This window comes from Propithecus coquereli, unplaced genomic scaffold, assembly GCF_000956105.1.
Source record: "Propithecus coquereli isolate 6110/MARCELLA unplaced genomic scaffold, Pcoq_1.0 Scaffold456, whole genome shotgun sequence".
Taxonomy (NCBI): Eukaryota; Metazoa; Chordata; class Mammalia; order Primates; family Indriidae; genus Propithecus; species Propithecus coquereli.
Window position 1 is genome coordinate 1,232,900 of NW_012150352.1, and position 26,041 is coordinate 1,258,940.

The window sequence follows — 26,041 nt, forward strand, 5'->3', positions numbered from 1 at the left end:
GTGTGGAGGGTGAGCTGAGACTGGCTCAGGCTGCTTCACAGAGATGCCCCATGGGAGGCAGGTGGCACATGCTCGGGCACTGGTGGATTCAGGAGGAGGGCTGACTGCACGTGTAAACAGGCAGAGCTATTACTGTCCAGACCTTGGGGAGCTCCTGGGCCAAGGGTGGCCCTGCGGGGTCCTGGGTTGCAGGCGGTCACCATCTCATGAGGTGACCTAGGGCTGCTCTTACTGTGGCTTTGCTAACCCCTGGGAGCCTGGTGAGGACACCCCTCTTTCTTTTTTTTTTTCTTTTTTTTTTTTTTTTTTGAGACAGAGTCTTGTTCTGTTGCCTGGGCTAGAGTGCCGTGGTGTCAGCCTAGCTCACAGCAACCTCAAACTCCTGGGCTCAAAGCGATCCTCCTGCCTCAGCCTCCCGAGTAGGTGGGACTACAGGCATGCGCCACCATGCCCGGCTAATTTTTTCTATATGTCCAGATGATTTCTTTGTACTTTTAGTAGAGACAAGGTCTCGCTCTTGCTCAGGCTGGTCTCGAACTCCTGACCTTGAGCAATCCACCCACCTCAGCCTCCCAGAGTGCTAGGATTAGAGGCGTGAGCCACAGCGCCCGGCCTAGGACACCCCTCTTTCAAAGCTTCCTTACTGTGTATGTCAGGCAGGGATGTTCATAAGGATTAAATACACCTGTGCCAGTGGTGGCCTGACCCCACCCGGTGCCAGTGGAAGATTCATAAACAGGAGCTGCCCCTTCAGGCTGCTGGGCGACTGTGGCCCTGGGGCAGAGCGATTGGTTTCCAGCTAGGCAGGAGGTGCTCTGAGGATTCTACCCCTTTGCTGGCTTGGGGAGGAGCCGATAGGGCCTGGAGAAGGTGCCAACCCCTAACAATGACTCTGGAGTGCAATAATTTTTTTTAGAGACATTGTGTTGCTATGTTGCCCAGGTTGGAGTGCAGTGGCTGTTTACAGGTGTGATCATAGTGCACTGCAGCCTCGAACTCCAGGGCTCAAGCAATCCCCCTGCCTCAGCCTCCCCAGTAGCTGGCACTCCAGGTGTGCACTACTGTTCCCAGCTCCCACAGTCCAATTTTGAGCCACCTCCTCCATTTCAGGCCCGAAGTTTCTGTTTTCACAGCAGGAAGACACCAGCCCTGTCACAGGCTTGGGGGGTGGTAGATGCAGCCCCTGAACAGGAACCAGAACAATGCTGCTGGTGTCACCTGTCCCCTAACACCCGCTGCCAGGAAATGGCTCTAGGTAGGGAGACCAGCCACACAGGAGGATCCCCAAGGTGGCCAGCTCGCCTGTGGGTGCACATTTTGTGGGGAGCTTCCACTTACCCTCACTGGAGCGGGGCACTGTTCACTCTGGCCTTGCCATGTGCGCAGGGCTCCTGCTCTTACTGGCCCTGTCCTAGGTACCTGGTTCAGAGAGGAGCAGAAAAGTACAGGACAGTGTAGGAGAAAGCAGAGGCAAGGCAGAAACACTCAAGCCCTGGGGGTGGAGGGTTGGGGGCAAAAGGGGGAAATACCATGGGGTTCCCCAGGGCATTGGAGTGCACAGGTAGTCCCCAGGTAATGCCAGTCACCCATCCCTTCCTCCCACGGAGCAACATCTGTCCCACCCACCTTCAGTGTCCTTTGGAGTCCCTCCTCCCCAGCAGGCTAACCAAACCCTCCTGGGTGCTTAAAGGCAGATTTTCTAACTTACAATTGGCTCCACTGGCTGTTCCAGTGTTTATCGGACTGAGAGGGCTCCTGGGTGTGCACAGGGCAGAGGGAGCCGCCCAGATAAGTCCTCACTGCACAGAGCCAGCCGCTGGCCCTGCACTCTGCCTGATAGTGGGGCTGTAGGCAGGACAGCCAGCAGGGACCCTGCTCTGGTGACAGGAAGGACAGGCACCTACGATGGAAGGTAGGGACATTCTTCTGGGCAAAGCCTTCAGGCCACCAGGCAGCAGGAGGGGAGAGAGGCCTGCGCTCCCCAGGGCCCAGGGACAGCTTCTCCTCAACCAGCAGGCGTCCTTGTTCCCTGGGCTCACGTCAAAGTCCTCAGAGCAATTTACAACAGTCTGGGCTTTTTCAAAGTCCTTGAGTTGAATTCAGAATCTGTTGTGCCTGGGCTTGGCTTGACATGCACGCAAATGCCAATGCTGGACGGAGGTACAGGTGGGTCCTGCCGTGGGCCGGGCTGGCTGCAGGCACCCGTGCGTGCCTGAGCACGGCTCCTGGTGGCAGCTTCTGGGCTGTCTCAGCTGCAAGCTAGGCACCTCTAGGCCCTGGCTCTTGTGTCCATTTAGGAATGCAGGTTCTAGACCTTGGTCTAGGGGCATCTGCAGAGCTGGGGTCCCTGAGGGATGTGGGACTCTGAGCATTGAGGTGGCTGCAAAGACGGGTACAGCCTCCTCACGACAATGCCAGGTTCTGATGCTGGTGTTGGGGAAGACGCCCCAGCCTTGGATGGCAGAACCCACTCTGTCAAGGGACCTCTGGGCCTTGCCCAGGAGCAGCGACCAGCTCCAGATGTCCCAGGAGGGTGGCGCTCCTCCTCATCCCAGCAGGCTTATGTCTGCAAAGAGGCTGGAGGCATTTCTACTTGTTTTATACCCAGACCCTTGTCACCAGCCCCTACCCTGCCCTCACCCTCCATGGACTGACAATTTTCTGTTATTTCTTCCTTCACCCAGGGAATGGGCTGGTGCTTGGTGGTGGGTGTCCCTGACCTCGGGCCCAGGTCAGAGCACTTCCCTTTCCCTCCTCCCCACACTCCTTTCCTCTGCATTCCCCCCACTTCCGTTTTTTTTGGCGTCTCTTGCCTGCCTTCCATGCCAGTAGGTGGCAGAGTAGAGACAGATGATGCCTTCTGCAGGGCGGAAAGGCTGAGGGTACAGGACCCAGGCCACACCACGTGAGTGCAGAAGGAATTCCAGGAATGAAACCTGAGCCCAGGCAACTCCTGCTGTGCCCAGCTGCTTCCCTCGATCAACCCAATCGATCGCTGTGCAGCCAGGCGTGCTCCAGACGCCTGGCTGCGCACACCTGCCAGCTCCACGGAGCAGGGGCTGCGCCTTTATTCCTGCTCACTTGTGACAGAGGCTGGTCTTTACAACTGAAAGGCACAGGGACTCAAGGAGAATGTTTTAGCTCTGTGTCTGGCCTAGGACACTGGGTGAAGTTTGAGTTCAGAGGAGTCCTATCGGCTGACACGGGGTGTGTGTGGGAGGCGTGGTTTGCAAAGGTGATGGCACGCACCTTGGCCTTGGCATCGCCAGGCCCCTGGATTTGCACAGATCACATGTGTGAAGTCATTGCTTTCTGCTCCGTTGGGTGATATGTTGTCATCCCTGTGCCTCAAAGGATGGGGTCTCCCATTGTGATGAAACTGGTCCTGCATCACCTTTAACCAAACGGCGCTGCTCGCTGGCTGGGAATCGTGGGGGCTTTGTGAGTCTGTGCCCCAGCCCTAGGCTGACTTTCTTCCTTCTCATCTCTCCTTCCTTCCCCCAACAGGGCAGCGGGACTATGATCTCCTGGTAATTGGCGGGGGATCTGGTGGCCTGGCTTGTGCCAAGGAAGGTACGTATCCTGTGTCCTGCGTCCCCTTGGCATGGCAGGGCCTTGACACTTTTGGGGCCCCCTGGAGAGGGTGGCTTTGTCCTGAACGTGCATGAGCAGGATGCATGACCTCTGCAGCTGGCCTACCGGGGTCACCCCAGCGGCCCCTCCCTGTGCCCTGTTCCCTGGCGCACCCAGCCATCTGCCATCGGCTGCGCACAGCAGCCATGGTGTGCTCTTCACCTGTGCTGCCTTCCTGGGCTCCAGGGCTCCCGCTTTACACACAGTTAAAGCCACCGGGCGTCCCAGGGTCTCCCCCTCCTGTCCAGCCTCAGCTCCGCATGCTGCTGCTTGTGGGGACCTGAAGTTCCAGATCAAGGCATGGGCAGGGCCGATTCTTCGGAGGCCTCTCTCCTGGGCTCATCCATGGCCGTCTCCTCCCTGTGTCCTCACAGGGTCATCCCTCTGCCTGTCTGTGTCCTCATCTCCTCTTATAAGGACACCAGTCCTACTGGATCAGGGCCCACCCTGATGGCCTCATTTTGACTCGATTACCTTTTCAAAGAGCTACATCCAAATATGGTCACATTCTGAGGTGCTGGGGTTAGGGCTTCCACATAGGAATTTTGGGGTAACACAGCTCGGCCCATAACAACCCCTGAAGTTTCCTCACGCCTTGGTAACCCCTTCCTGCACCCCACGCCGCACCTCCCCAGGCAGCCAACGATCTGCTTTCTCTCACTGTGGGTCAGTTCGCATTCTCCAGTATTCTGTGTCAGCGGAATCATGCGACACGTACTCTCCCGGCTTCTCTCGCTGGGCGTGATTATCCTGAGACTCGGCCGTGTCGCTGCGCGCGTGGCATTTCATTCTTGCTGACTGCCGAGTGGCAGTCCGTCGCGTGGCTGCTCCACCTTCCATTCATCCATTCACCTGCGGGTGGACTCCGGGCTGGTGGTTTCCACTCTCTGGCCGCTGTGAATGGCGCTGCCAGCAGCGTCTGTCTGTGTGTCCTTGTGGCACATGTGTTTTAAATTCTTCTGGGTAAATGCCTAAAAGTGGACCTGCCGGGTCATGCGGTGTTTCTCTCATTTAGATACATCTTCCTTTCTTTCCGCAGTGTTGTGACGTTTTCCATATACAGGGCTTCCACTTCTGTCAGATTTATCCCAAAGTGTGTCCTATTTTTTATAATGGTTTTATCGAGATAAACATCACATACCACATATAGTTGTCTCTTGGCGTCAAGGGGGATGGGGTCCAGCGCCGCCTGCGGCTACCAGAATACTAAAACCCACCCCGACTCCTGTCCTCAAGTGGGCCTTCTGGAACCCACAGATACGAAAGATTTTACATCCCATGAATGCTCTATTTTCAATCTGAGTTTGGTTGCAGATGTGGAACCCACCGATAGGAGAACTGTATTTATTGGAAAAAAAACATATATAAGTGGACATGCACAGTTCAAATCCATGTTGTTCAAAGGGTCAGCTGTAATTAACTCATTCAAAGTCCATTATGCAATGGGTTTTTGTATATTCACAAAGTTGTGCAGCTGCCACCATTAGAACATTTTCATTTCCCCCCAGAATACTCTGTACCCATTGGCAGTCACGCCCTATTCCCTCTCCCCTGGCCCGGCAACAACTGACCTACTTCCTGTCTCTCTGGATCTGCCTGTTCTGGACATTTCATATAAATGGAATCATATATGGTCTTTTGTCATTGTTTCTTCCATGTAGCATGATGTTTTCAGTGTGCATTCGTGACACAGCATGTATGAGCACTTCCTTCCTTTCCATGGTTGAGTGATACTCTACTGTGTGGATATGTTTGTCTGTTAGGTGATGGGCATTGCGTTGCCCAATCCCACTTTTTGGCTATTATGAGTAATGCCATGAACATTTGTGTGTAAGTTTTTGCGTGGTCATATATTTTCTTTCTTTCTTTCTTTTTCTTTATTTTTTGAGACAGAATCTCACTCTGTCTCCTAGGCTAGAGTGCCGTGGTGTCATCATAGCTCACTGCAGCCTCAAATTTGTGGGCTCAGGTGATCCTCCTGCCTCAGCCGCCCAAGCAGCTGGGACCAGTGCGTGCCACCATGCCCGGCTAATTTTTCCGTTTATAGTAGAGACGGGGTCTTGCTCTTGCTCAGGCTTGTCTCAAACTCCTGAGCTCAAGCCATCCTCATGCCTCGGCCTCCCAGAGTGCTAGGATTGCAGGTGTGAGCTGCTGCACCTGGCCATGGTCATATTTTTTCATTTCTCTTGGGTGTTTACCTGGGAGTGGAATTGCTGGGTCATGCGGCAACTCTGTGGCTAACGTTGTGAGGAGCTGCTGGCCGTGTCCATGCACCGCGCCTGCTGCACCATGTCTGTTCCCACCAGCAGCCTGTGAAGTTCCAGTTTCTCACATCTCACCGACAGTTGTCTCTGTCCTTTTTATTATAGCCATCCTAAGTAGGCATGAAGCGGCACCTTATTGTGCTTGATTTGCAAGCGAACCTCCCACCTCAGCCTCGAGGAGCCCAGACTACAGGTGTGAGCCACTGCACCTGGCTAAATTTTTTCAGCTTTTGTATGTCTGGAAACATCTTTATTTTGCCTTCATTTTAAAAATACGTTTTCTCTGAATATAGAATTCAAGATAGACAGGTTCTTTCTCGTAGTATGCTAAAAACTTTGTCCCTCTGTTTTCTCACTTGCCTTATTTCTAACGAGGAATCTGCTGCCATCTTTATCCTGTTTCTCTGAAGCATGTCTCTTTTTCTGTGGCTACTTTTAGGATTTTCTCTTTTCATTGGTTTAGAGCAATAGTTTTTAATTATGGTGTGCCTTTTAATTTTCTTTTTTTTTTTGGCTAGAGTTCATTGAGCTTCTTGGTTCAATGGACTCATCCAATTGTGAAATTTTTCAACCATTATTTCTTCAAATCATTTTTCTGTCCCTCCTGCTTGCCCTCCCTTTTGGAGACTTTAATTGCACACACATGAGGCTGCTTGATGCTGCCCTTCTGCTTACTGTTGCTCTTTCCATTAAGAAAAAATTTTTTTTTCTACTTTTTGTAGAAACGGGGTCTCCCTCTTACTCAGGCTGGTCTTGAACTCCTGACCTCAAGCAGTCCTCCCGCCTCAGCTTCCCATAACATTTTATTATTATCTCTGTGTTTCATTTTGGCTGGTTTCTATTCCTGTGTCTTCAAATTCACTGATAAAAGATTCTGCAACATGTAATCTGCTATTTATCCTGCTCAGTGTGTCTTTCATCACCTATAATTTTCATCTCTGCGAATTCAAATTGGTTCTTTTGAACATACAGGATACTTAAAACGCCTGTTTTACTGATCTCTTCTGCTGGTTCTGGCGCCTGTGTCAGTTCTCCGTTGGTTTCCATTGACTGACTTTTTCCCCCTTGGGTGGTATATTCTCATGCTTCTTTGCATGCCTAGTAATTTTTGGTTGAACATCAGATACTTTGAATTTACCTGTTGGGTCCTAGACTTTTTTGTATTTCTAGAAATATTATTACTGGGCTTTGCTCTGGGATGCAGGAAAGTTAATCGGAGACAGTTTGATCCTTTTGAGTGTCTGTTTAAGGTTTGCCAGGTGCGAGGAACAGCGCCCAGTCTAGGGCTCATTATTCTCAACTACTGAGCCACGACCCAGTGCCCCGGGAATTACGTGTTTCTCCCAGTCTGGCTTCTAGGAATAGGCATTCTTCCCTGCCCCCCGTTAGCACTGTCCCCCCAACCCTTCTGGGTGGTTCTATCCCTGGTCTCAGCTAGTTTCCTCATACACATGCACTGATGCAATCTCTGTGCAGCTCCCTCCTCCTCTGTCCCATGAGTTCTGTCTGCCTCAGTCTCCCTGGACGCAGTCACTCTGTCCTCCCCACACTGGACTCTGCCCAGTCGCCCCCCCCATACACAGGTCTAAGCCCCACCTTGTTTGTTTCTTATCTCCCAGGTCCTTTGTTGTTGCCTGATGTCCAGTTTCTTAAAACGCATCGTTTCATGTATTTTATCTGGATTTTTGGCTGTTTCGGGAGGGAGATAAACCTGGGTGCTGCTGCTCCATTGTGGTCAGATGGGAGTGGGATGGTGGCGTTTTGAAGAACACCCTCAGCCTGACCCTTTAAACTGAGTGTGGGAATCCCACTGTTCCTTCAGTTGAGCAAAATGGGTTTTGAAGGTGAACTGTTCTAAAACTTTATTCTAATTCTGGTTTTTGATAGCTGTGAGTTGAGCATGTCCTGTAGTGTTTGGAATACTTACGGGTTCGTGAGACTTAAGTCCAGCGTGCCCTTGAGGTGGTCAAGTCCAGGGCCTGAGATTGCTGACGCCGTGCCCAAGGCAAGCCGGAAGCTAGCTCCGAAATCAGCCCCTGCTGATGTTTCTAAGTCGACCTGAGAACCTGGGACCCTGGCCCGGATGGCCCTGCTGATGGCTGGGAGGGTGGCCAGATGGCTCCATGTCAGGAAGTGTGGTTTGGAGTCCGGGTCTTGGTGCCACTCCGGGGCTGAGCAACTCTGGACCTATGGCTTCACTTCTCCCAAGCTTTGCTTCCTGGCCCTGAGAGATACGCAGCAAAGGCCCACGCGGGGGCTCTGGGCGGCCGGGAAGGGAGCAAGGGAGAGCCCCCTGGCCCAGCCTCTCCCAGGGCCGGGCCCTGGGCTTGTGCTGAGTATCTGGGACTGGAGCTGGGCTGGGGGGCAGCAGCTGAGGGGGTGCTGGTGCCAGCGCTGCTGTGGTGGGCAGTGTGGAGGCTGCGGTCTCAGGAGAGGACTGAGGGTTCCTGCCTGTGGGCAGCACAGTGGGGTACAGTGAGAGGCCAGGGGGTGGGGTGCAGAACGTGTGGGCAGCGCGGCTCTGGGGGCCAGAGCACCGTGGCAGATCAGGGGTCACCAGCACGGCTCAGCCTGGCCACTGTGCGAGCAGCCGCAGGCCTGGGCCATTCCCTGCCCTCTTACAGGCCTCGTGGGCCTCTGGGAGTCCCCGTCTCTGGCCCTGAGCCAGCTCCACTCTTGATGTCTTGTGCTCAGCTGACAGTCTCCTTGTCATTCCAGCCGCTCAGCTGGGGAGGAGGGTGGCCGTGGTGGACTACGTGGAACCTTCTCCCCGAGGTGAGCAGCCCCTTCGTGATCCTTGTCCTGGGAAGGAGGATAGATGGGCCCAGTGAGTGTACAGAGGCAGCTGATGCCTAGTCCTTCCTGCCCTGCCGTCTGTAATCTCCGCGCAGTGTCCTGTCTCACACATCATTACTCTAAACTTCTTCATCATTCATATCTTAAAAACAACTCTGGATAAGGTTGTGGGGAGCAGGGTCATGGGGCCAGGTTCGCCCGAGCCGTGTTTGAGTTTCAAAACCCCTTAAAGGGATTCCTGCTTGGGGTGGAAGAGCAGGGAAGCCTCCAGGGGTCATCCGAATATAAATGTAAACATGTCTTCCCGACACCCCAGGCACCAGGTGGGGCCTCGGTGGCACGTGCGTCAACGTGGGCTGCATCCCCAAGAAGCTGATGCACCAGGCGGCGCTGCTGGGGGGCATGATCCGCGACGCCCGGCACTATGGCTGGGAGGTGGCCCAGCCCGTGCAGCACAGCTGGTGAGCACCTCCCCGTGCTTTTCTGCCCCTCTGGATGGAGGAGGAGGCTATTTTCCAGTCACCCTCGTGGGGTGGAGGGAGTGCTGTAGGGTGGGGTTCCAGCCAGGGGGACTCTGTGCCATCCCCACAGACATTTGGCGGTATCTGAAGACGTTTCAGATTGTCACTAGGGGGAAGGGTTTGCTCATCTCCGAGGCAGAGCCCAGGGCCCAGGACAGCCCCACTAAGAATGGTCGGCCCCAAAGCCTGCAAGTAGGAAGCCGTTTCAGTCAAGCTCTTTTGGGAAGGGCACCTGCGTGACTCTGCTCAGAGCCACCCGCGGTGGCTCAGAGGTTCTCAGATGTCCACCGCTCTGGCTACAGGCCGGAGCCCTCATCTTCTGTGAGTCCAAAGGCCCTAGCCCCAAACCTGGGACACAGGTAGTGGCGTTACATTCCGCCACCTAAAAACACTCTCATTTCTTGATATTTCTGTGAATACATCAACTGTAGCTAATAGTCCGTTGTAAGACTCCGCAGCTAACATGTGTGTTGTGGTTTTGACATTTTGTGCGTTAACAGGAGGAAGATGGCAGAGGCTGTTCAGAACCACGTGAAGTCCCTGAACTGGGGGCACCGTGTCCAGCTGCAGGACAGGTATGGAGCCTCGCCAGGCCCTGTGGTCACGCCGATGGCCCTTGGGACAGGCACCCACCTCACCTTCCCTCAGGTGTCTTGCCCCTGGACACGTGCCGAGCCCGCCCCGGTGGCCCTGAGGGCTCCAAAGGGACAGGACAAGGGGTGTCCCTGCTCACAGCTGGAGCACAGATCAGGAGAAGATTGGGGTCACTGCTGCGGACGTGGGGCGCCCCTGCAGCCCGGCCCTGAGCAGAGTCTAGAGGCTGAGGTGTGAGCAAGGGGGCCACATTGGCAGGGGGGCCAGAGCCCAGGGCTGCACAAGGAATGGGTGCTCAGGGTCGACGGGCCAGCAGGGTCACCCTAGTGGCAGGCACCTCCTGGGGGCAGGCAGCCTTTCTCCCACCACAATGATGTGGATGGAGCCCAGGAGCCACAGTGGTGGGCAGCAAAGAGGACACCACGCGCCACCTCACACAGCCCACACTGGCGCTCCGTCTCCTGCTGCGCAAACTGCACACCTTCCTGCTCCTCAGGCTTGGACAGAGGTGTCTGTGTGATCATCGCAGCCTGGGACCACCATTCCTGTCAGCCCTGCGGGGTCCCCAGCTCAGACGCTGATGTTTCCTCCCACCCAAGGCCTCCCCCGAGGCTCGGCTGCGGGAGGGGCAGGCGCCCAAAACCCATACTAGCCCTAGGCCAGGCCTCTCCTGGGGCTGTAGCCCCACGGTACCCACGGTGCCCACTTGGGCCACGGGGACGTGGTCCTGCAGAGGTCTGCTGGCTCTCCCCGTGCACTGGTGCCTGGCCCTCCGGGTCTTCCCAGGACTCTACAGCAGGCGGCAGTTCTGTGCCCACTAAATCCAGGAAAACTGAGCCAGGGAAGCCAGCCCCCCTGCCCACCCGTGGCCAGTGAGCTAAGCTCATTGTGCTGCAGAGTTTTTGTGTGTTTCCTGCGTGGGGCTCTGTATCCCCCAGTGTGGTTTGCTGGGGGCAGCAGGCTGCGCCCTCCTTCCTCCCAGCCATGGGCAGCTCCGAGGTGGGCACACACAGGCCCGACCCAGCTCAGGAAGGAGGTGGAGTTTTCCCAAACCATTGCTACAGAGCTGCCTCCGTCACAAGAAAGTGCAGGTCCTCCCTGCGCACCACGCGCCTGACCACCGATATGCCCTCCAGCTCTGTCGCCCCCGCCTCTTGGCCTCACTGCACCCCTGAAATCCCTGAAGGCAGAAGGTGGCACCTACCTGGGCACCTCTGCTCCCTGCGGGAACATGCCCAGGCCCCAGGGGGGCCCCACCACCTCTCACTGCACGCCAGGGCTGGGCGCAGCTTCTCAGGACTCTGCCCAGCTGGCTGCTATCTGTGTCTTTGACCCCTGTGGTTACCATGTCCCAGGGAACCCGGGGGGAGGGGAGGGGCAAGGTGTCCCCACTTCTCCGCCACGCTTTCCCGCGTGGCGGGGGCCGGGAGTAGAGCTGCCTTTCGGTAGTGCCTCTGTTCAATGCCATGGGTGGGGTTTAATGTGCAGAGAACATGTTTGAAAATCTTACCTTTATTCTGCAGAAAAGTCAAGTACTTTAATGTCAAAGCCAGTTTCGTCAACGAGCACACGGTTTGTGGTGTCACCAAAGACGGGAAAGAGGTGAGTGCCCAGCCCACCCAAGCGATTCCTCAAGGGCTGTTCAGGGATCGTGGGTGCCTACTCCAGCTTCATCTGCCTCGGGCCGTTCTCGGCACTAAGCGCTGCTGGAATGGAAAGAGGCTTCCTTGGGCTGTCAGGCCTCTTTACAATGGGCAATTTGTGTGAGGCGCGCATTGGCCAAGCTGCCCTGCTGCTTGGGGTGACAGGGCAACAGGACTGGCGGCCACACTCTCTGCAGCGTTTATGGAGATCCGAGGAGACAAGGTGCCCGCAGGGTGCTTTCTAAACTGTGAAGTGCTTGGAGTTAGGACACCTCCCTGTCCCTCTGTCTGTCCCTCCCACCTGACCGACCCTCGGCAGGATCCCAGCCCGAGGAGTCTCGAGCTGCCGCCCAGGGCCCCTGCAGGCGTCGAGCCCCCCAGCCAGTGACCACAGTGTCCCTGTTTGACCTGCAGTTTTCTCAATTTCTTTCCAGACTCTGCTTTCAGCTGACAACATCGTCATCGCCACTGGAGGGCGGCCAAGGTACCCCACACATGTGAGTGTCCCCTAGGCGCGGCACCATCTCGGTACTGTTTACACTCACGCGTCCCCACCCACGGCCTGCACACCCTTCCCCCATACTCACTGTCACCACTTTCTACTTTTGAATGCTCTTGAGTCCACTCTGCCTGAACGAAAGGTCCCCATGACCTCATCGCCAAACCCTCAGAACAATTCTCCCTTTACTCTCCCTCAGCTCCCGGGACCCACTGGGCCTGTCCTCTTGTCCTTCCCGTCCCCGCGTCCCGTTGTTAGTCCTCCTCCCCTGGGACGAAACCTCATGCTTCCTCTTCCTCCTCCTCCCCCTCTTCTTAAAAATTTGAAATAAAGTTCACGTACCGTAATTCACACTTTCACTGGGTACAATTTAGTAGTTTTTAGAACATTCCCAGAACTGTGCAACCATCAGTCTCTACCATCCATCTCCAGAACTTTCCATCATTCCAAGTGGAAGCTTCATATCCATTAAGCAATGGCTGCCCACTCCCCTCCCCCAGCCCCTGGCAGCCGCCGTCCCACTTCCGACTTCCTGTCTCCACGCACTGGCTCCTCCAGGGCCCTCGTGCCAGTGGAATCACGCGTTTGTCTTTTGGGACTGGCTATTTCACTGAGCGTGGTGTCCTCAGGGCTCATCCCTGTTGTAGCAGGCGTCAGAATTCCCTTCCTCTTTATTCCTCGTCGTTGTCTAGCACATTTTGTTTATCTACTTGTCCCTCGATGGGCGCCTGGGTGGTTTCCACTTTTTAGCTATTATGTCATGCTGCGAACGTCCCTGTAAGAGTTTTCACTTCTGGTGGGTACGTAGCTGGGCTGGATCTCCAGGCTGTTGGGCAACTCCATGCTGAACCCTTGGAAGAACTTCCGGGCTGTTTTAAAGTGGCTGCACCATTTACGTTCTCACCAACAGAGTACGAAAGTCATGGTTTCTTGTTTCTTCACACACCTCGTCATGTTCTACTGAAAGCCGAACATTTCACATACGTTAACGTGGTAATTCTGCAACTCAGATTCTTCCTCCACCCTAGGATTTAGTCGTTGTGGCTATTTGTTTGGTGACTTTTCTGCGCCAATTTTGTAGATTCCTTATTCTTTGTCCTGTGTGGCCACTGACTTCTCTACTTGGTTAGCTCAGTGGTCAGCTAACGAGTGGCCAGAGATCTCCTTAAACCCTGGAAGCAGGGGCTCTGCCAGTCTCTGCCGTCAGCACCCACAGGCATAGACGGCTCTGCCTCAGCCCCCGCCTCCTGCCGCGCAGAGAGCCAGGGGAGCTCGGCCTCCTCAGGTCTTTCCTGGTGCGTGCACAGCCTGATGCACGTGCCTGGCCTTCTAGATTCCCAGGAATGTGCTGGAGCTTTTGAAATCCCCTACGGACATCTCGTTCCTCAACTTTTCCTTGTAGACTCTTGGGTCAGTGTGCTGCTGTCCTCAACTCTTACCCATCAGTCACCTCAGGCAGCGGTGAGGTTAGAACTTCGGACAGAGGCCCCCAGGGAGAGACTTTCAGCCTTCGGAGAGTTCACGTGAGATCAGACAAAGATGAGCCTTTTGAGTGGGGTCTTCCGCGGAATCCCCAGCAAGGTCAGACAGGCGCTGACTGTTCTTCGAAAGTCTCCCTGCTAGGTTCTGCTTTTTCTGATCCTGTCCCCCGGTTCAGGGCTGCGGCTGAGGTTGGGGATGCGACCAGAGTAAGTTAAAACTCTGAGGAGCTCCCCGTTCTCGTGGAGTTTCAGCTATTTTTCTTTTTCTGAGATGGGGTCTTGCTCTGTCACCCAGGCTGGGATGCAGTGGTGCGATCACAGCTCACTGCAGCCCCAAACTCCTGGGCTCAAGAGATCCTCTTCCCCGAGTAGCTGGGACTACAGGCATGCACCACCACGCCTGGCTAATGTTTTTAAAAACTTTTTTAGGGACAGGGTCTCACTCTGTTGCCCAGGGTGGTCTTGAACTCCTGGACTCCAGCGACCCACCTGCCTCAGCCTCCCGAATAGCTGGGATTACAGGCGTGCGCCACCAGGTCCAGCTCTCAGCTGTTTTTCTTAACTAAATGTTCTCTGTGTTTGCTGCAAGCCTTTGGTTAATTTCCATAGTTCTCAAAAAGTTGAACCTGACCATTCTTGCCAGGTATTTCACTGTTTTTCAACAGGGGGTGAATACCTCCTGGGCTGGGCTGTAGGGTGTGGGCCCAGAGCTGAGAAAGGAGCCCCAGGGTGAGGGTGGGGACGGCTGCCACAGGGAAAGCAAGTTGGGGAACAGAGGGGTTTGGCTGAGGCCACGTCCTGTCTGGCCTCCCAGGGCATGGGTGCCACCAGCCCCGAGCCTCGGCGTGGGCTGCAGCAAAGCCCAGGAAGGCCGCAGGTGCCACAGGCCTCTGACTCAGATGCAGGGGGAGTGTAGGCACAGGCAGAGCAAGGGGGTCTCTGCTGCTTCTCAGGTGGAGCTGTGGCCACCTCTGTCCCCGAACTCTGCTGCTGTTCTGTGCTTGCCCAGAAACAAGGAACAGAGGGCCCCAGGGGAACACGATCACCTCTGGTCCTCAGAGCGCGACAGGGCTTCTCTTCTGGCTGTCAAGCCAGCAAGGGCGGCCTCCAGAGGCGCCAGGGCGCTGGTGCACAGAGGTGGGCTCCGGTGGGCCGTGTGGCTCCGTAGCTGTGATGACACTGCACTGTGGTTGAAGGTGGCTATGGCAGACAGGGTCAAAATGACCCCTGCACCCAGGAGCTGGGCTCGTGGTGGTTCTGCTTAAAGCACCTGAAGTCCAGGGTCAGTGCCCAGGATCCCAGGAGACACCTCGGCTCCTTTGAGGCACTGGCAGGAGTGGGTGCACGTCTATGCCAGGGTGCCCCACGGAGGGGCCCTGGCCTGGCTCCCTTCACCCTGGCACCTTGTGGGCAGCTGCTGATGTCCCCGAGGCCCCGGGGGATGAAGCGGGCGCCCAGGTCCTGGAGGGACAGCTCAGTGACCACTCCACTCTCCCTCGGGACCCTCCTGGGTGCTTTCCAAGGCTTGCTTGTATTTTAGTCCTTTCGACTGTCAGACCTTTTTGGTTTTCCTTGAGCAAACCTGAGAAATTCCTGACTTTATTTTTTTTGCCACTGGAAGCATAAACTGTTTGAGATCTGTTTCCTCCACCAGCCCATCTTGCTCTCACAGCCACTAAGTGGGCGCTCGCCCCTGGGCCTCCCCCACCTGCATGGCCGCTCTTCCTTGGGGGGGTCTGTATGATTTCTGGGCCCAGAGCCCACCTGGGCTGGCCCTCGAGGGTGCACAGTTGGTCCAACCCTCAGCCTAGGGCCCTTGGGGCCACTACCCCTTCTTCCCCCTCAGCCCCCACACCCTGCCCACTCGCTCCTCCCCTCTGCTGTCCCCGCAGGCCACCCCACTCCCCGACCTGCCCCAACGACGCTGGGAGCTCTCCTGCTCCTGAGCTGCCAGCCTGTCTTCACCTACTGCTCGTCTCCAAGTCTGGGCCCCTGGAGCCCGGGCACTGCTCCCTTGGTCTGCATGCCTGTCTCCTCCCTTCCCGGGGCCCAGAGTACTGGAGAGGGCCCAGCTCTCCACCTGGGTGGCCCCTGCAGCTGCTACGCCCACCTCAAGCCTGCAACTGAATCCAGATCAAGGGGAGGGTCCCTGAGAGCAGACAGGAAAGAGCTGCTGCTGCACCTACCTGGAGGGTGTACTAATGAGATACAGGCAGGGTACTGTCTGTCCCCAAGGATGCCACAACCTCCTTGGCAGGGACAATAAGGATAGGCAGGGATGATAAGGGTGTGGCAGGGAGGCCCTGCCCAGCTGTGGGCTGGGGCAGGTCAGGTTGCGTCTGCAGAACAGGCGTCCTCTGGAACAAGTACCTGGGACAGGCCAGGTGGAGCTCTTGTCCCACAGATCCTCTCTGTCTTGGCAGATTGAAGGTGCCCTGGAATATGGAATTACAAGCGATGACATCTTCTGGCTGAAGGAATCCCCTGGAAAAACGTAAGGACTGCTGCGTGCTCGATGGGGTCCCCTGCTTGTTCCCCAGAGTGAGTGCCAGGGCCCTGGGAGTGAGCTGGCCTCAGCTCTTAGTACCTTCTTTCTGGTTCAGCCCAGAGAAGGAAAGGAAGCACGTTGTTTGTGCCCCACTGCATCCCACGGCTGCCTCAGAAGTAATCAGAGTGAATGTCACGTAAAGCAGCAGCCCCCAAACTCTTTGGCACCAGGGGCTGGTTTCATGGAAGACAATTTTTCCACAGACCAATTCGGAGGGGAGGGGGTGGTTTCGGGATGATTCAAGCGCATTACATTTATTACATTTGCAGCCGCTCCCCAGCGCTGGCACCACCGCCTAGCTCCACCTCAGATCCTCAGGCATTGGATTCTCATGAGGAGTGTGCAGCCTGGTTCCTCGCACACGCAGTATACAGGAGGTTGGTGCTCCTATGAGAATCTAATGGAGGCGGAGCTTGTGCAGTCATGTGAGCAATGGGGGGTGGCTGTAAATACAGATGAAGCTTTGCCGCTCACCTGCTGCTCACCTCCTACTGTGCGGCCCAGTTCCTAACAGGCCACTGGCCAGTACTGGTCCGAGGCCCAGGGATTCGGGACCGCAGGTGTAAAGAGAGTCAGTTGTTTGTTATCTGGGTCAGTAGTCCTGGGTCAGGGTTCCCAGGAGCCCCGGGGTTCTGGTGCATGCCATCAAGGAGGGCGCGAGCGGGGGAGAGCCCAAGATCCCTCCCTCAGCCTCCGTCACACGTCCCCACTGTCACTGGGCTTGCACTTTGGGCTTCCCTGAAATGGAGCAAGGGCTGCACAGTCCTCAGAAACCACAGCCCGGTCACGGGAGACCAGCAGGCATAAAGACGATAAGCATATCCCGCGCAAGTGTGGTTGCTCCCCAGGTCCCCGGTGCAGGGTGGAGCCCGTGGGGCGCACAGGGGACTCCCTGCTGGCAGGGACCAGAGAGGCCACCAGAGGGCGGCAGAGACCTGGTCGATAGCTGTGCTCGGCCGCCCGGGACTCCTTTGGGAGAAGACGGGTGGAAACGTGTTCCGGACGTGGGCAGGCGTGGGCACCTGTGCCCGCAGCCGTGTGTCGTGTGCGTGTTGGAGTGGCAGTGCGTGTGTCCTGTGCTCTGCATGTCCTTGTTCCGCACGTCACCGGCTGTCTCTGTCTGGGGGCAGGTCTTGACTTCCTCGAGCGGACAAGGAAGTGGGTGGTGGCTCCACTGCGCTCCCCTCAGTGAGCCAAGTGTCTCTTCGGTCCCTGCGACGGCTGCCTCGAAAACCTCTGTGTGCATCTGTGACCTTCACGAATGCTTCTTACACATTTTCCCCCAATTATCTGTTGTGGTGACATGCACGTAAATTTACCAGTTCAACCGTTTTTAAGCATACAGTTCAGTGGTATCACGCTTGTAATGTTGCGTGGCCATCGCCGGCTACCTCCCGTCTCAGAACTCTTCATCTCGCAGAGGCTGCGCCCACTAAGCACCGACTCCCCGGCCCTCCGCTCCCGGCCGCTGGCAGCCACAGCCCTGTCTCCGTGAACCTGACCACTCACATAAGCGGAGTCATACCGTGTTTGTGCTTTCGCGACTGGCTTATTTCTCTGAGCATCACGTCCTTGCGGTTTTTCCACGTTGTAGCGTGTGTCAGAATTTCCTTCTAAGGCCGCACAATATTCCATTGTTTGGACAGACACATTTTTAAGGCTTATTTATCCGTGGACGGGCACTGGGTTCATTCTACCTCTTGGCTCTTGTGACCCACGCTGCTGAGAACATGGTGTGCAAATATGTCTTCGAGTCCCTGCTTGGAGTTCTCTGGGGCATGTCCCAGAAGTGGACTTCCTGGAGCACATGTAATTGTATGTTTAATTTTTTTAGGAGCCACTGTGCTGGTCTCCACCATCGTATATTCCCACCAGGCAGACAAGGGTTCGCTTTCTTCGTGTCCTTGCCTGCACGTGTTGCTTTCTGTGTTGGGGACAGCGGCGCTCCTCGTGGGTGTGAGCTGTCTCACAGACCTCATCCTTCCCCGAAGCCCTGGCGCCTTTTGCTGACAGCCCAGCCACACCTTGTCCCATGTGTGCTGCTGCCCCCCTCCCCTGGAACCCCGGCGTCAGCTCTCCCCTCCTCCCGATTCTGGGGGTCACAGGCGCTGCCACCCATGGCGGGTCTGGGTCCCTCCCGAGACTGCGCCGAGCTCGGGCCAGTGTGTGCCCCGCTGCCCGGGCCCTCTGCTGGGTCCCGGGCCGTGCTGTGTCCCTTGGCCTAGTTGTGTTATTTCATGCAGAAGATTTACATTTTTATGTTGTCACATTTATCACTTGTTCCTGTTACACCACAATTTCTGAGTTATCTGTTTGTGTTTGCTGTGAATAGTCATTTTTTCATGTATTTACTGGCCTTGCCTGACGGCAAGCGAGCCTGTGAGTGTGTCCACGCGTGTGTGCGCGTACCACTGCGGGCTGGGCCACTTCCTAGCTTCCTTCTCTTATCTCCCTCTTATCTTCCAGCTGGTTTGCGTATGGGACGTGATCCTTTGTCGCACAGATTTTCTCAGCTTTTCATGTCTTTTAGCTTGTGTCATGTACAAATGGTTTAACTTTTGTTTTTGATGTAACTTAAATCCCTTTTACCGTTAGTGGCTTTTAGATTTATTGCATGTTTGGTAAAGCCTGCCCCACCCCAAGATTGTTTTTTTTAAAAAAAGCTCCTGTATTTCCCTTTGGGGCTTCCACAGGTTGGATTTTCTTTTACATCCTGGGGCTGGTTACCGCTCTTCTGTGGTGGGGACGGGGAGGGCTGCTGGGCCCCCACTCCCATCTCAAAGCACCGTCTTCCCTCAGGGTCCTGCGTCCTGCCTCGAGCTCTGGTCACCGGAGCTTCTTCGTTCTCAAATTTTCTTAGTTTCCTCTCATGCTGATGTCTCTTGGTGGAATTTGGGCATGCTCTCCAGCCCCTCCATAGCACGCTGTCTGCTGGGCCCATGAAGAAACATCCTTGAACGTACAGTGACACCTCTGTCCCAGCTGAGGCCACCTGTGTGCTTGGGTCTTCTGTTCCCGTCACCTGGGGCCAGCACTTTCTGAATCCTGGTCACGCAGGTTTCCTGTCCAAGTCCAAGGCTGCTGCGAGGGGCTCGCGGGGAGGCCTGGACCTGTGGGTGCCCGAGCAGCGCTGGCCCAGGAGGTGGCTCGGACTCGGGGACTGCTCCTCGAGACCCTGTGCCGGGGATGGTCCGGACGGCCGGGATGGCTGGGAAGACATGGCCCCAGATATTTTGATCAGGAAAGAAACTACAGTGTTTATTTTCTTCAGAAAAAAAACATTCAGAAGGTTTTTTTTAAAGCTCCTTCGTGTAGAAGGAATCTAGGTATGTTATTGTTTAAGAAAAAAAGTGTTTGCAATGTATCAGTCACCCGTTTCGTTCTGAGCATGATTTATGTGAGGAAATGGTTTTTTTAAAAATTAAGCTGGAGATACATCCCTGTACGATGCTTCTGTGAAAATGCGGCTTTTGTCCGGCGCTGCTAATGCAAGTTGTAACAGTGTAATATGGGAGTCAGTGTTTACATGCTACATTCCTCCACCGCAGTCAAAATAAGCCCGGAGGGTCTACAGTAGCATTTCTGTATTTTATCAGCTTGGGCTGGGGTGAGGGGGAGGCCTCCACTCACACTTGGAGGGGCTGTTTCTGCCAGATTTATTTGCCTTATAAATATTCCCTGTGTTTATTTTAACTCGCTTTTAAAATGGAGCTGAAATTAATATGGACCCCAGGGCTGCTGTCCTGGCCTGAGTGCCACCCGGAGGCAGGGGGGTTGCTTCTACCTGGCCCCATCCAGGCGGCTGAGTGGGCAGCATCCCTGCGCCTCTGCCTGTGATGGGCACCGTGTCCCCAGTTGGCTTGAGGATGAGCCAGATCTGTCCGGCCTCCAGCCCCTCATGGGCTCTGTGGCCTGCACAGGCCCCCTCCTCCCTCCCTCCCCTCCAGTAGGCTCGGCCAGTGCTGGGACCTCCTCCTAGAGGGCATCTGTCCTGGGGCCTACAGGCCTTCAGCCCCAGAGGCCATGCCACTCTGTCTTTGTCCCCAAGAGACCACCTGGCATCACAGTGCACCTTGGGCCTGGCGTGGGGAGCCCCCTCCTCCTTCACTGGCACCAGGTCCCAGGGAGCCCAGGGCTAGACAGACTGCAGAGGTGGGGTGCTCACGCCTGAGCCCAGTTGAGGGAAGATAGAATTAACAGCGCCCTTTGCTAAACAGCCAGATGCCCACAAAACGGGGCCACACCTGTTGGCCAGCGTGGGCTGAGCACCTGGTTTAGAACCCAGAAAGGTGACAGGTGATGGGTAGAAAACTCCTGGAAAAGCAGCATGAGCTTGTGGGCGGGTGAGCAGGACCCTTGGGCCTGGTGGGACAGGGTGGGGAAGTCCTGGCTGCCCCAGGCTCTGAGAGCCACACCTGTGGGGGAAGGGACGTCCTCTGGCCTTGGTGCAGGCAGGGCGGGGCCAGTGGGGGCCCCAGGGCGACTCCAGGATGGCACCTGCTTGGCCTTAGCCACCTCACACCAGCCTCATGCCTGGCTGGCCTGCCTTTCCCTTCCGTCTCATGTCTTCCCTTCTGCGTGGGATCCGGACAGGCTGCGGAAGCGAGAGGGTTCTGGGGGAGGAACAGGGTCCCCTGGGCAGGCAGCTGGGGCCCCCGCATGGGGAAAGGCCACCATGGGCAGATGCCCACCGCCCGCTGGGGAGGGGGTGCAGGGGCACGTGGCCCCACGTGACCAGCTCTGAGCAGCCCCGCACTGTCTGTCCTTGGCCTCCCGGGCTCTGTGAGGCAGAGCATTTTCATAACTTGGGCTGATTTAACGCCGCTTGTCAGAGTTTGTCACAGAAGGAGCTTTTGTTTGACCCCTATGACATCCAAAAGCTGGCCAGGTACTGTAATCATTTTTCTGTCTTCCTAAGTGCAAGAGAAAAGAGGTAAATTTTATCTCAGGAAGGACACCACAGTATTGATTTAGGAGAAATCACTGCTGCTTAAAGTTTCATTTTCTGCTTAACCTCCACACTCTTTAGCATGACGTGATGTCCTTGTGTCCAGCAGGAGGGAGACTGACGTCTGCCTGAGACTTGGTCGCCAGACTTCCCAGCTCCTCTGCCTACTTGCCTTGCGCGTCCCTGTGGCTGAGATGTTACAGGGCCAGGGCCTCAGTGGAATCTGTGACAGGCAGCACACAGAGGCTCCGGCCGGACCCTGAGGGGTTAGGTGGGGCTTGTGGGTCCCAGGCAAGCCAGGACCCGGCCCCCACGAGGATGGTAGCCTCGAGATGCCCTCCCCCGGCTGCCTCCCGGGTGCCCGCAGCTTGGCAGCCTGGCCGGCATTTCCTGCTTTGGCAGGAGCGCAAGTGGCCAGGTGCCTCCCATGAGACTCTCACCTGTGTGGGTGTTCTCCTTGGAGAGCGGATCAGGGCTTCGAGCTCGAGAGGCCGGTGGATTGCTCTTTAAGCCTGGGCTTCGTGGGCCTGTTCATGCTTTTGTTTCTGCTTCCTCCCTCCACTCGATTGTGAGCAGGAAAGCCTGCCCTGTGATTAGGCTAATCCCACGGTAGTTGTGCCTCTTCGGAAACCGTTCGCGCATCGAGAGGCACAGAGAGTGGAGCTGCCCGGAGCACACATCAAATTGAACGCAAGGCTCTCAGGGTGCAGGGTGGTGACTTCCAGTGTGGGCAGAGCCCTGGTCTCCCGGTTTTTTAATGTAGTCCTAAGACGTAGTGCTAAGTCCAGTGGTTCCAGCCCCCAGGGCTTCTTGCAGCCCCTCCCCCAGAGCTGGCCCCCTGACTTTTGTGGCCAGAACGGCCATCTTCCCATGGCAGCCACAGCCTGTGTTGGTCACTGCACTGCTGCAGCTGGTCTCAGCCCCTGCAGGCCTGTGTGGCCCACGGGCGCTGCCTGCAGGTGCCTATCTTCAGGGCCTGTCCTTCCTCCTGATCCGGAGGTTTGGCATTTGCCTCTGGTTTTGCGCAGACATTTTCTACTTTAGCCAGTCTGAAGGGAAGTCCCTGTTTGAGTTCTCCCGCCCTGCACTCTTCCAGGGAAAACATTCATGTTATTTGGTCAGTTGGGGGAGGGGCAGAGTGAAAACCAATACTGTGGATAATCCTCACTCACGCAGGCAAGAAGAGGCCCAGAGCTCCCCTCCACAGGAGTGGGGGTTGAGCTTTTGTTGAGAGATGTCAGCAGGGATGCCCACTCGGGAATGTGCTTGCTGCTGCCCACCTCCTCCCAGATGTGCCTGCAGGGGGGAGGCCCCTGTGACTTCCAAGGTGGCCCGGAGGTGGGAGCTCCTCCCGCTGCTGTGTGGCGGCCAGGGCAGGAGGCCCAGGGCACAGGAGGGCTCTGAGGGAGGGGCTGGCAAGTCGTGGCCCACCCGCCTCCCGCATCCAGCCCCTGTTGGTGCCATCACATTGTGCAGGGATCAGGGAGGAGGCACAGGGGCTGCAGTCACAGCACACACTTGTGCCAAAGCCAGGAGACCATGTTGCTGCTCCCCTGGCAGTGGGGTAGGGCGAGAGAGCAGCCCGGCCCCTGTCCTGTGGGCTGCAGCTGCAACCGACCCACTCCCAGAGGAGGGTCAGCTTTCGGGGACAGAAAGCCTCTGAGATGAGCAGGCACCCCGTTTCCCATAGGGGGGCCACCCTGGCGTCGCTCCGGTAGTACCTGCACGGCCTGGCAGGAGGTGGCTGGCCCATGCCAGGCCGAGTTTAGGGCAGGATATTCAAAGCAGCTGTGCTCTGTTTGTATTTCCAGTAACTCATAATTTCATGTCTTAAAAAAGGGCTTATACTTTTCACCAAATACGTCAAGTCCACAAAGAGGTAGATTTTGTAATTTGGAAAATGCATCTCTGTATACAGATGTGCTGCTGCATCTACACATACGTGTGTGCACACGCGTGGGTGCAGTGCACGCCCAGCACCTGTTTTTGAGGTGTCGCCGGCCCTGCGTGGCCTGGAATGCACCTCTGCGCTTCCGGTCGGCTGGCGCCCAGGGTCCCCCCACCTTTCTCACGTGCCGAGGGGCGTGTCGCCAGCTGGGACCATCCTGTGCCCAGCTTGCTGTCAGACCGCCTCTGCGCGCCCCGGACGTCCCCCACTCTCGGGAGGAAGCCACGTGCCAGAGGCTTCCCGCAGGGCACCTGCAGAGGTACTCAGGGGATACACGGCTGTTTGAAATGGAATTATATCATTAGTACCTGCTGGGATTAATGCTGACGCGGGGCTTATCTTCCTCACTTTGTCTCTTCTCGTTCAAAGACTAAAGGGGTGATCTGAGGAGCCCACCCACGTATAGCCGGCCCACTGGGAGTTCTTGTTCTGTGTTAGGGCCTGTGCCCATTTGCATGTGTGTGCACGCATGTGCTGTGTGGATGTGGACAGGCATTTGAGTGCAAGCGTGCGTGTGGGCATGAGCTTTATATACATGTGACCGTGTGCATGTACATGTGTGTGTGCCCCTGTGAGGGTGTGCGAATGCGCGCGTGTGCAGTTCCGTGGCGTCTGCGCGCACGGGGAGTGTGGAGCTGCGTAGCAGGAGGGGTTTGCACTGCTGGGACAGGTGTTTCCAGCGCTCTGCAGTCACCTTGTCCTGTGCTGCCTCCCTGCCCGTGCTCTGGGCGCCAGCTCCCCTGGCCCTGGACCCTGGTGTGGCCTCCAGCCTGGCCTCCCATGGTCCCAGAGTGTTCTGCTCTCAGATGACGCTTTCCAAGGAGGCCCCGTGGTCCATGCCATCACTTTCCTGCAGGGTCTCCGCTGCCACCCTGGCCCGGGAGGCCCGAGGGGCAAGAGGCAGGCCCTGTGCTCTCCAACAGGCCTTCCCAGCAGGTCCTGGCACCTTCCAGGGGACAGATGCCACTTGTGACTGACCACATGCCCACCAGGCTACTGTCTGTCATGTTGCGTGTCATCTGGAGCCTCCGAAAAGCTGGCTTTGCACCTGGGGGCAACCTGTGCTCACGAGCTGACTGGGCGCTTGGCGTGAAGGTCCCTTTCCGTCCATCCCAAACTCGTCCACACAGGCACTCACCTTGCTCTCTGTCTTTCCCTGACAGGTTAGTGGTCGGGGCCAGCTGTATCCTTTGCTGGTGTTTGGGCGGCATCCTGGGAAGTGGACCCTCCTTTCCTAAGTGCCCCCCTCACCGCCTTCCTTCCCGGCAGGTGCTTTGCTGCCTCCGGTCGGGCACTTTCGGGGCCTCTAGGGGAGGAGGGCCTGTGCCCTGGGGACAACTGGAGGCTGACCTCTGGGGCCAGGGCTTCCTGGAGGCTCTTCCCGAGCCACCCACTGAGACAGCCGGGCCCAGCCATGAGGCAGCCGGGCTGGCCTCCCATGAGAGCAGCCGCACTCCAGCCCCGTTCCTGCAGAAGGAACAGCCAGACCCGGCGGATCAGGAGAGGGGGCCTGGGGTCAGGAGAAGGGACGTCCGAGGGAAGATGAAAGCTGCAGGCCGCCAACTGAGAGCACAGGTGACGCAGCTGCCTTGAGCCTTGTGTGACTGAAGGTCTCCTGCTGAGTCTGGCCAGGGGCAGCTCTCCATCACAACTCAGACCCTTCCGGGGTCTGAGCTGGGACAGGTGCCCCGTGGAAGCAGAAGCAGAGGCAGGCCTACCCAGTGGTGCTGCTCAGGGAGTCCTTGCTTGGGTTGGCACAGCCCGGACCGTGGCCGTGCACTTAAGGCACGGCGGTGGGGGTCTCAGGCTCAGGTGGGTGGGTGTGGGCTGCCAGCATGGGGCCCTGGGGTCTTGCACCTGCACTCGCGAAGCACCATCTGTTAGCGTTCCTCAGCCTGCACCCAGATGTGGCCCTGGAGTGTGCCGGCTTCCTCACCGGGATTGGACTGGACACCACCGTCATGATACGCAGCATCCCCCTCCGCGGCTTCGACCAGGTAGCACAAGAGGGTCCCGAGCCCGCCCTGCGGCTCTGCTCCCCTCGGAGCGTGCTCCTGTCCACCCACTGCCTGGCCTAGGCAGGTGCGGGTGCGTGGGCTGGGCCAAGGCCTGAATCTTTAGGAACAGTCCCCTGAGCTGGACAAAGAGATTGCCCAGGAAATGTGAAAACACACAGCCTGGGCAGGGGAGGAAGGGCAGCGGGTGGGCTGCACAGATACCCCTCCTGCCAACAGAAGGGATAGTGAAGGGCCACTCATGGGACACCCAGCCCAGCCTCCCATGTAGGCTGGGTCTCCCCACCCCCGTCATCCCGTTGGCAAGTGGCAGCGTGTGTCACAGAAGCGTCGGCCTCACCTCAGAGACCCCCAACTCCCTGCCACCTCCTTGCCGAGGCCCCTGGGGTCCAGGGGGTGAAATAAGAGGCCACATGCAAGCCGGGGTGAGTGGTGCAGGGGCACATGGACTCCAAGCGAGCCTGTGGGGTCAGCTGTCCTGACAGCCGTCACGGGGCTGGAGGTCAGAGGTGTGGGCTCGTGGTGTCCATGCAGGTCCACGTGGAGGTGCACGGGTTCGCAGCAGTCCTTACCCGAGTCCACAGATGGCAGGACAAGCCCTGTGATTGGAGCCATGGAGATTTTCATTTTCTTTCTTTTATAATTAGCCCACATCCCAGTTAGGATTTTTGTTTTCTTTTTAGAGACAGAGTCTTGCTCTGTCACCCAGGCTGGAGTGCCGTGGCGTCAGCCTAGCTCACTGCAGCCTCAAACTCCTGGGCTTAAGCGATCCTATTGCCTGAGCCTCCTGAGTAACTGGGACTACAGGTACACACCACTATGCCTGGCTAATTTTTGTATTTTTTGTAGAGACAGGGTCTTACTGTGTTGCTCAGGCTAGTCTTGAACTCCTGGCCTCAAGCGATCCTCCCATCTCGGTGTCCCAAAGTGCTAGGATTACAGGTGTGAGCCACCGCACCCAGCCTGAGATTTTCTTTTTTTTTTTTTTTTCCTTTGAGACAGAATCTCACTCTGTCAGCCTGGGTAGAGTGCAGTGGTGTCATCAGCTCACTGTAACCTCAAAGTCCTGGGCTCACGTGATCCTCTGCCTTGCCCTCCCAGAGTGTTAGGAGATTACAGGTGTGAGCCACTGTGCCCAGCCTCCTTTTTTT

General features: G+C 56.6%; 1 protein-coding gene across 2 annotated transcripts in view; it reads left to right on the top strand.

The window, feature by feature from the left end:
- TXNRD2 (thioredoxin reductase 2) overlaps positions 1-26,041 on the top strand; it is a 45,377-nt gene that overhangs the window by 787 nt on the left and 18,549 nt on the right. For both annotated transcript variants that reach the window (XM_012654985.1, XM_012654986.1), the window contains exons 2-10: positions 3,508-3,573; positions 8,616-8,672; positions 9,010-9,154; positions 9,715-9,789; positions 11,332-11,410; positions 11,886-11,948; positions 15,855-15,925; positions 24,039-24,058; positions 24,781-24,872. In XM_012654985.1, the coding sequence (XP_012510439.1) occupies positions 3,508-3,573; positions 8,616-8,672; positions 9,010-9,154; positions 9,715-9,789; positions 11,332-11,410; positions 11,886-11,948; positions 15,855-15,925; positions 24,039-24,058; positions 24,781-24,872 (668 nt within the window). The remainder of the gene's footprint in view (positions 1-3,507; positions 3,574-8,615; positions 8,673-9,009; positions 9,155-9,714; positions 9,790-11,331; positions 11,411-11,885; positions 11,949-15,854; positions 15,926-24,038; positions 24,059-24,780; positions 24,873-26,041) is intronic.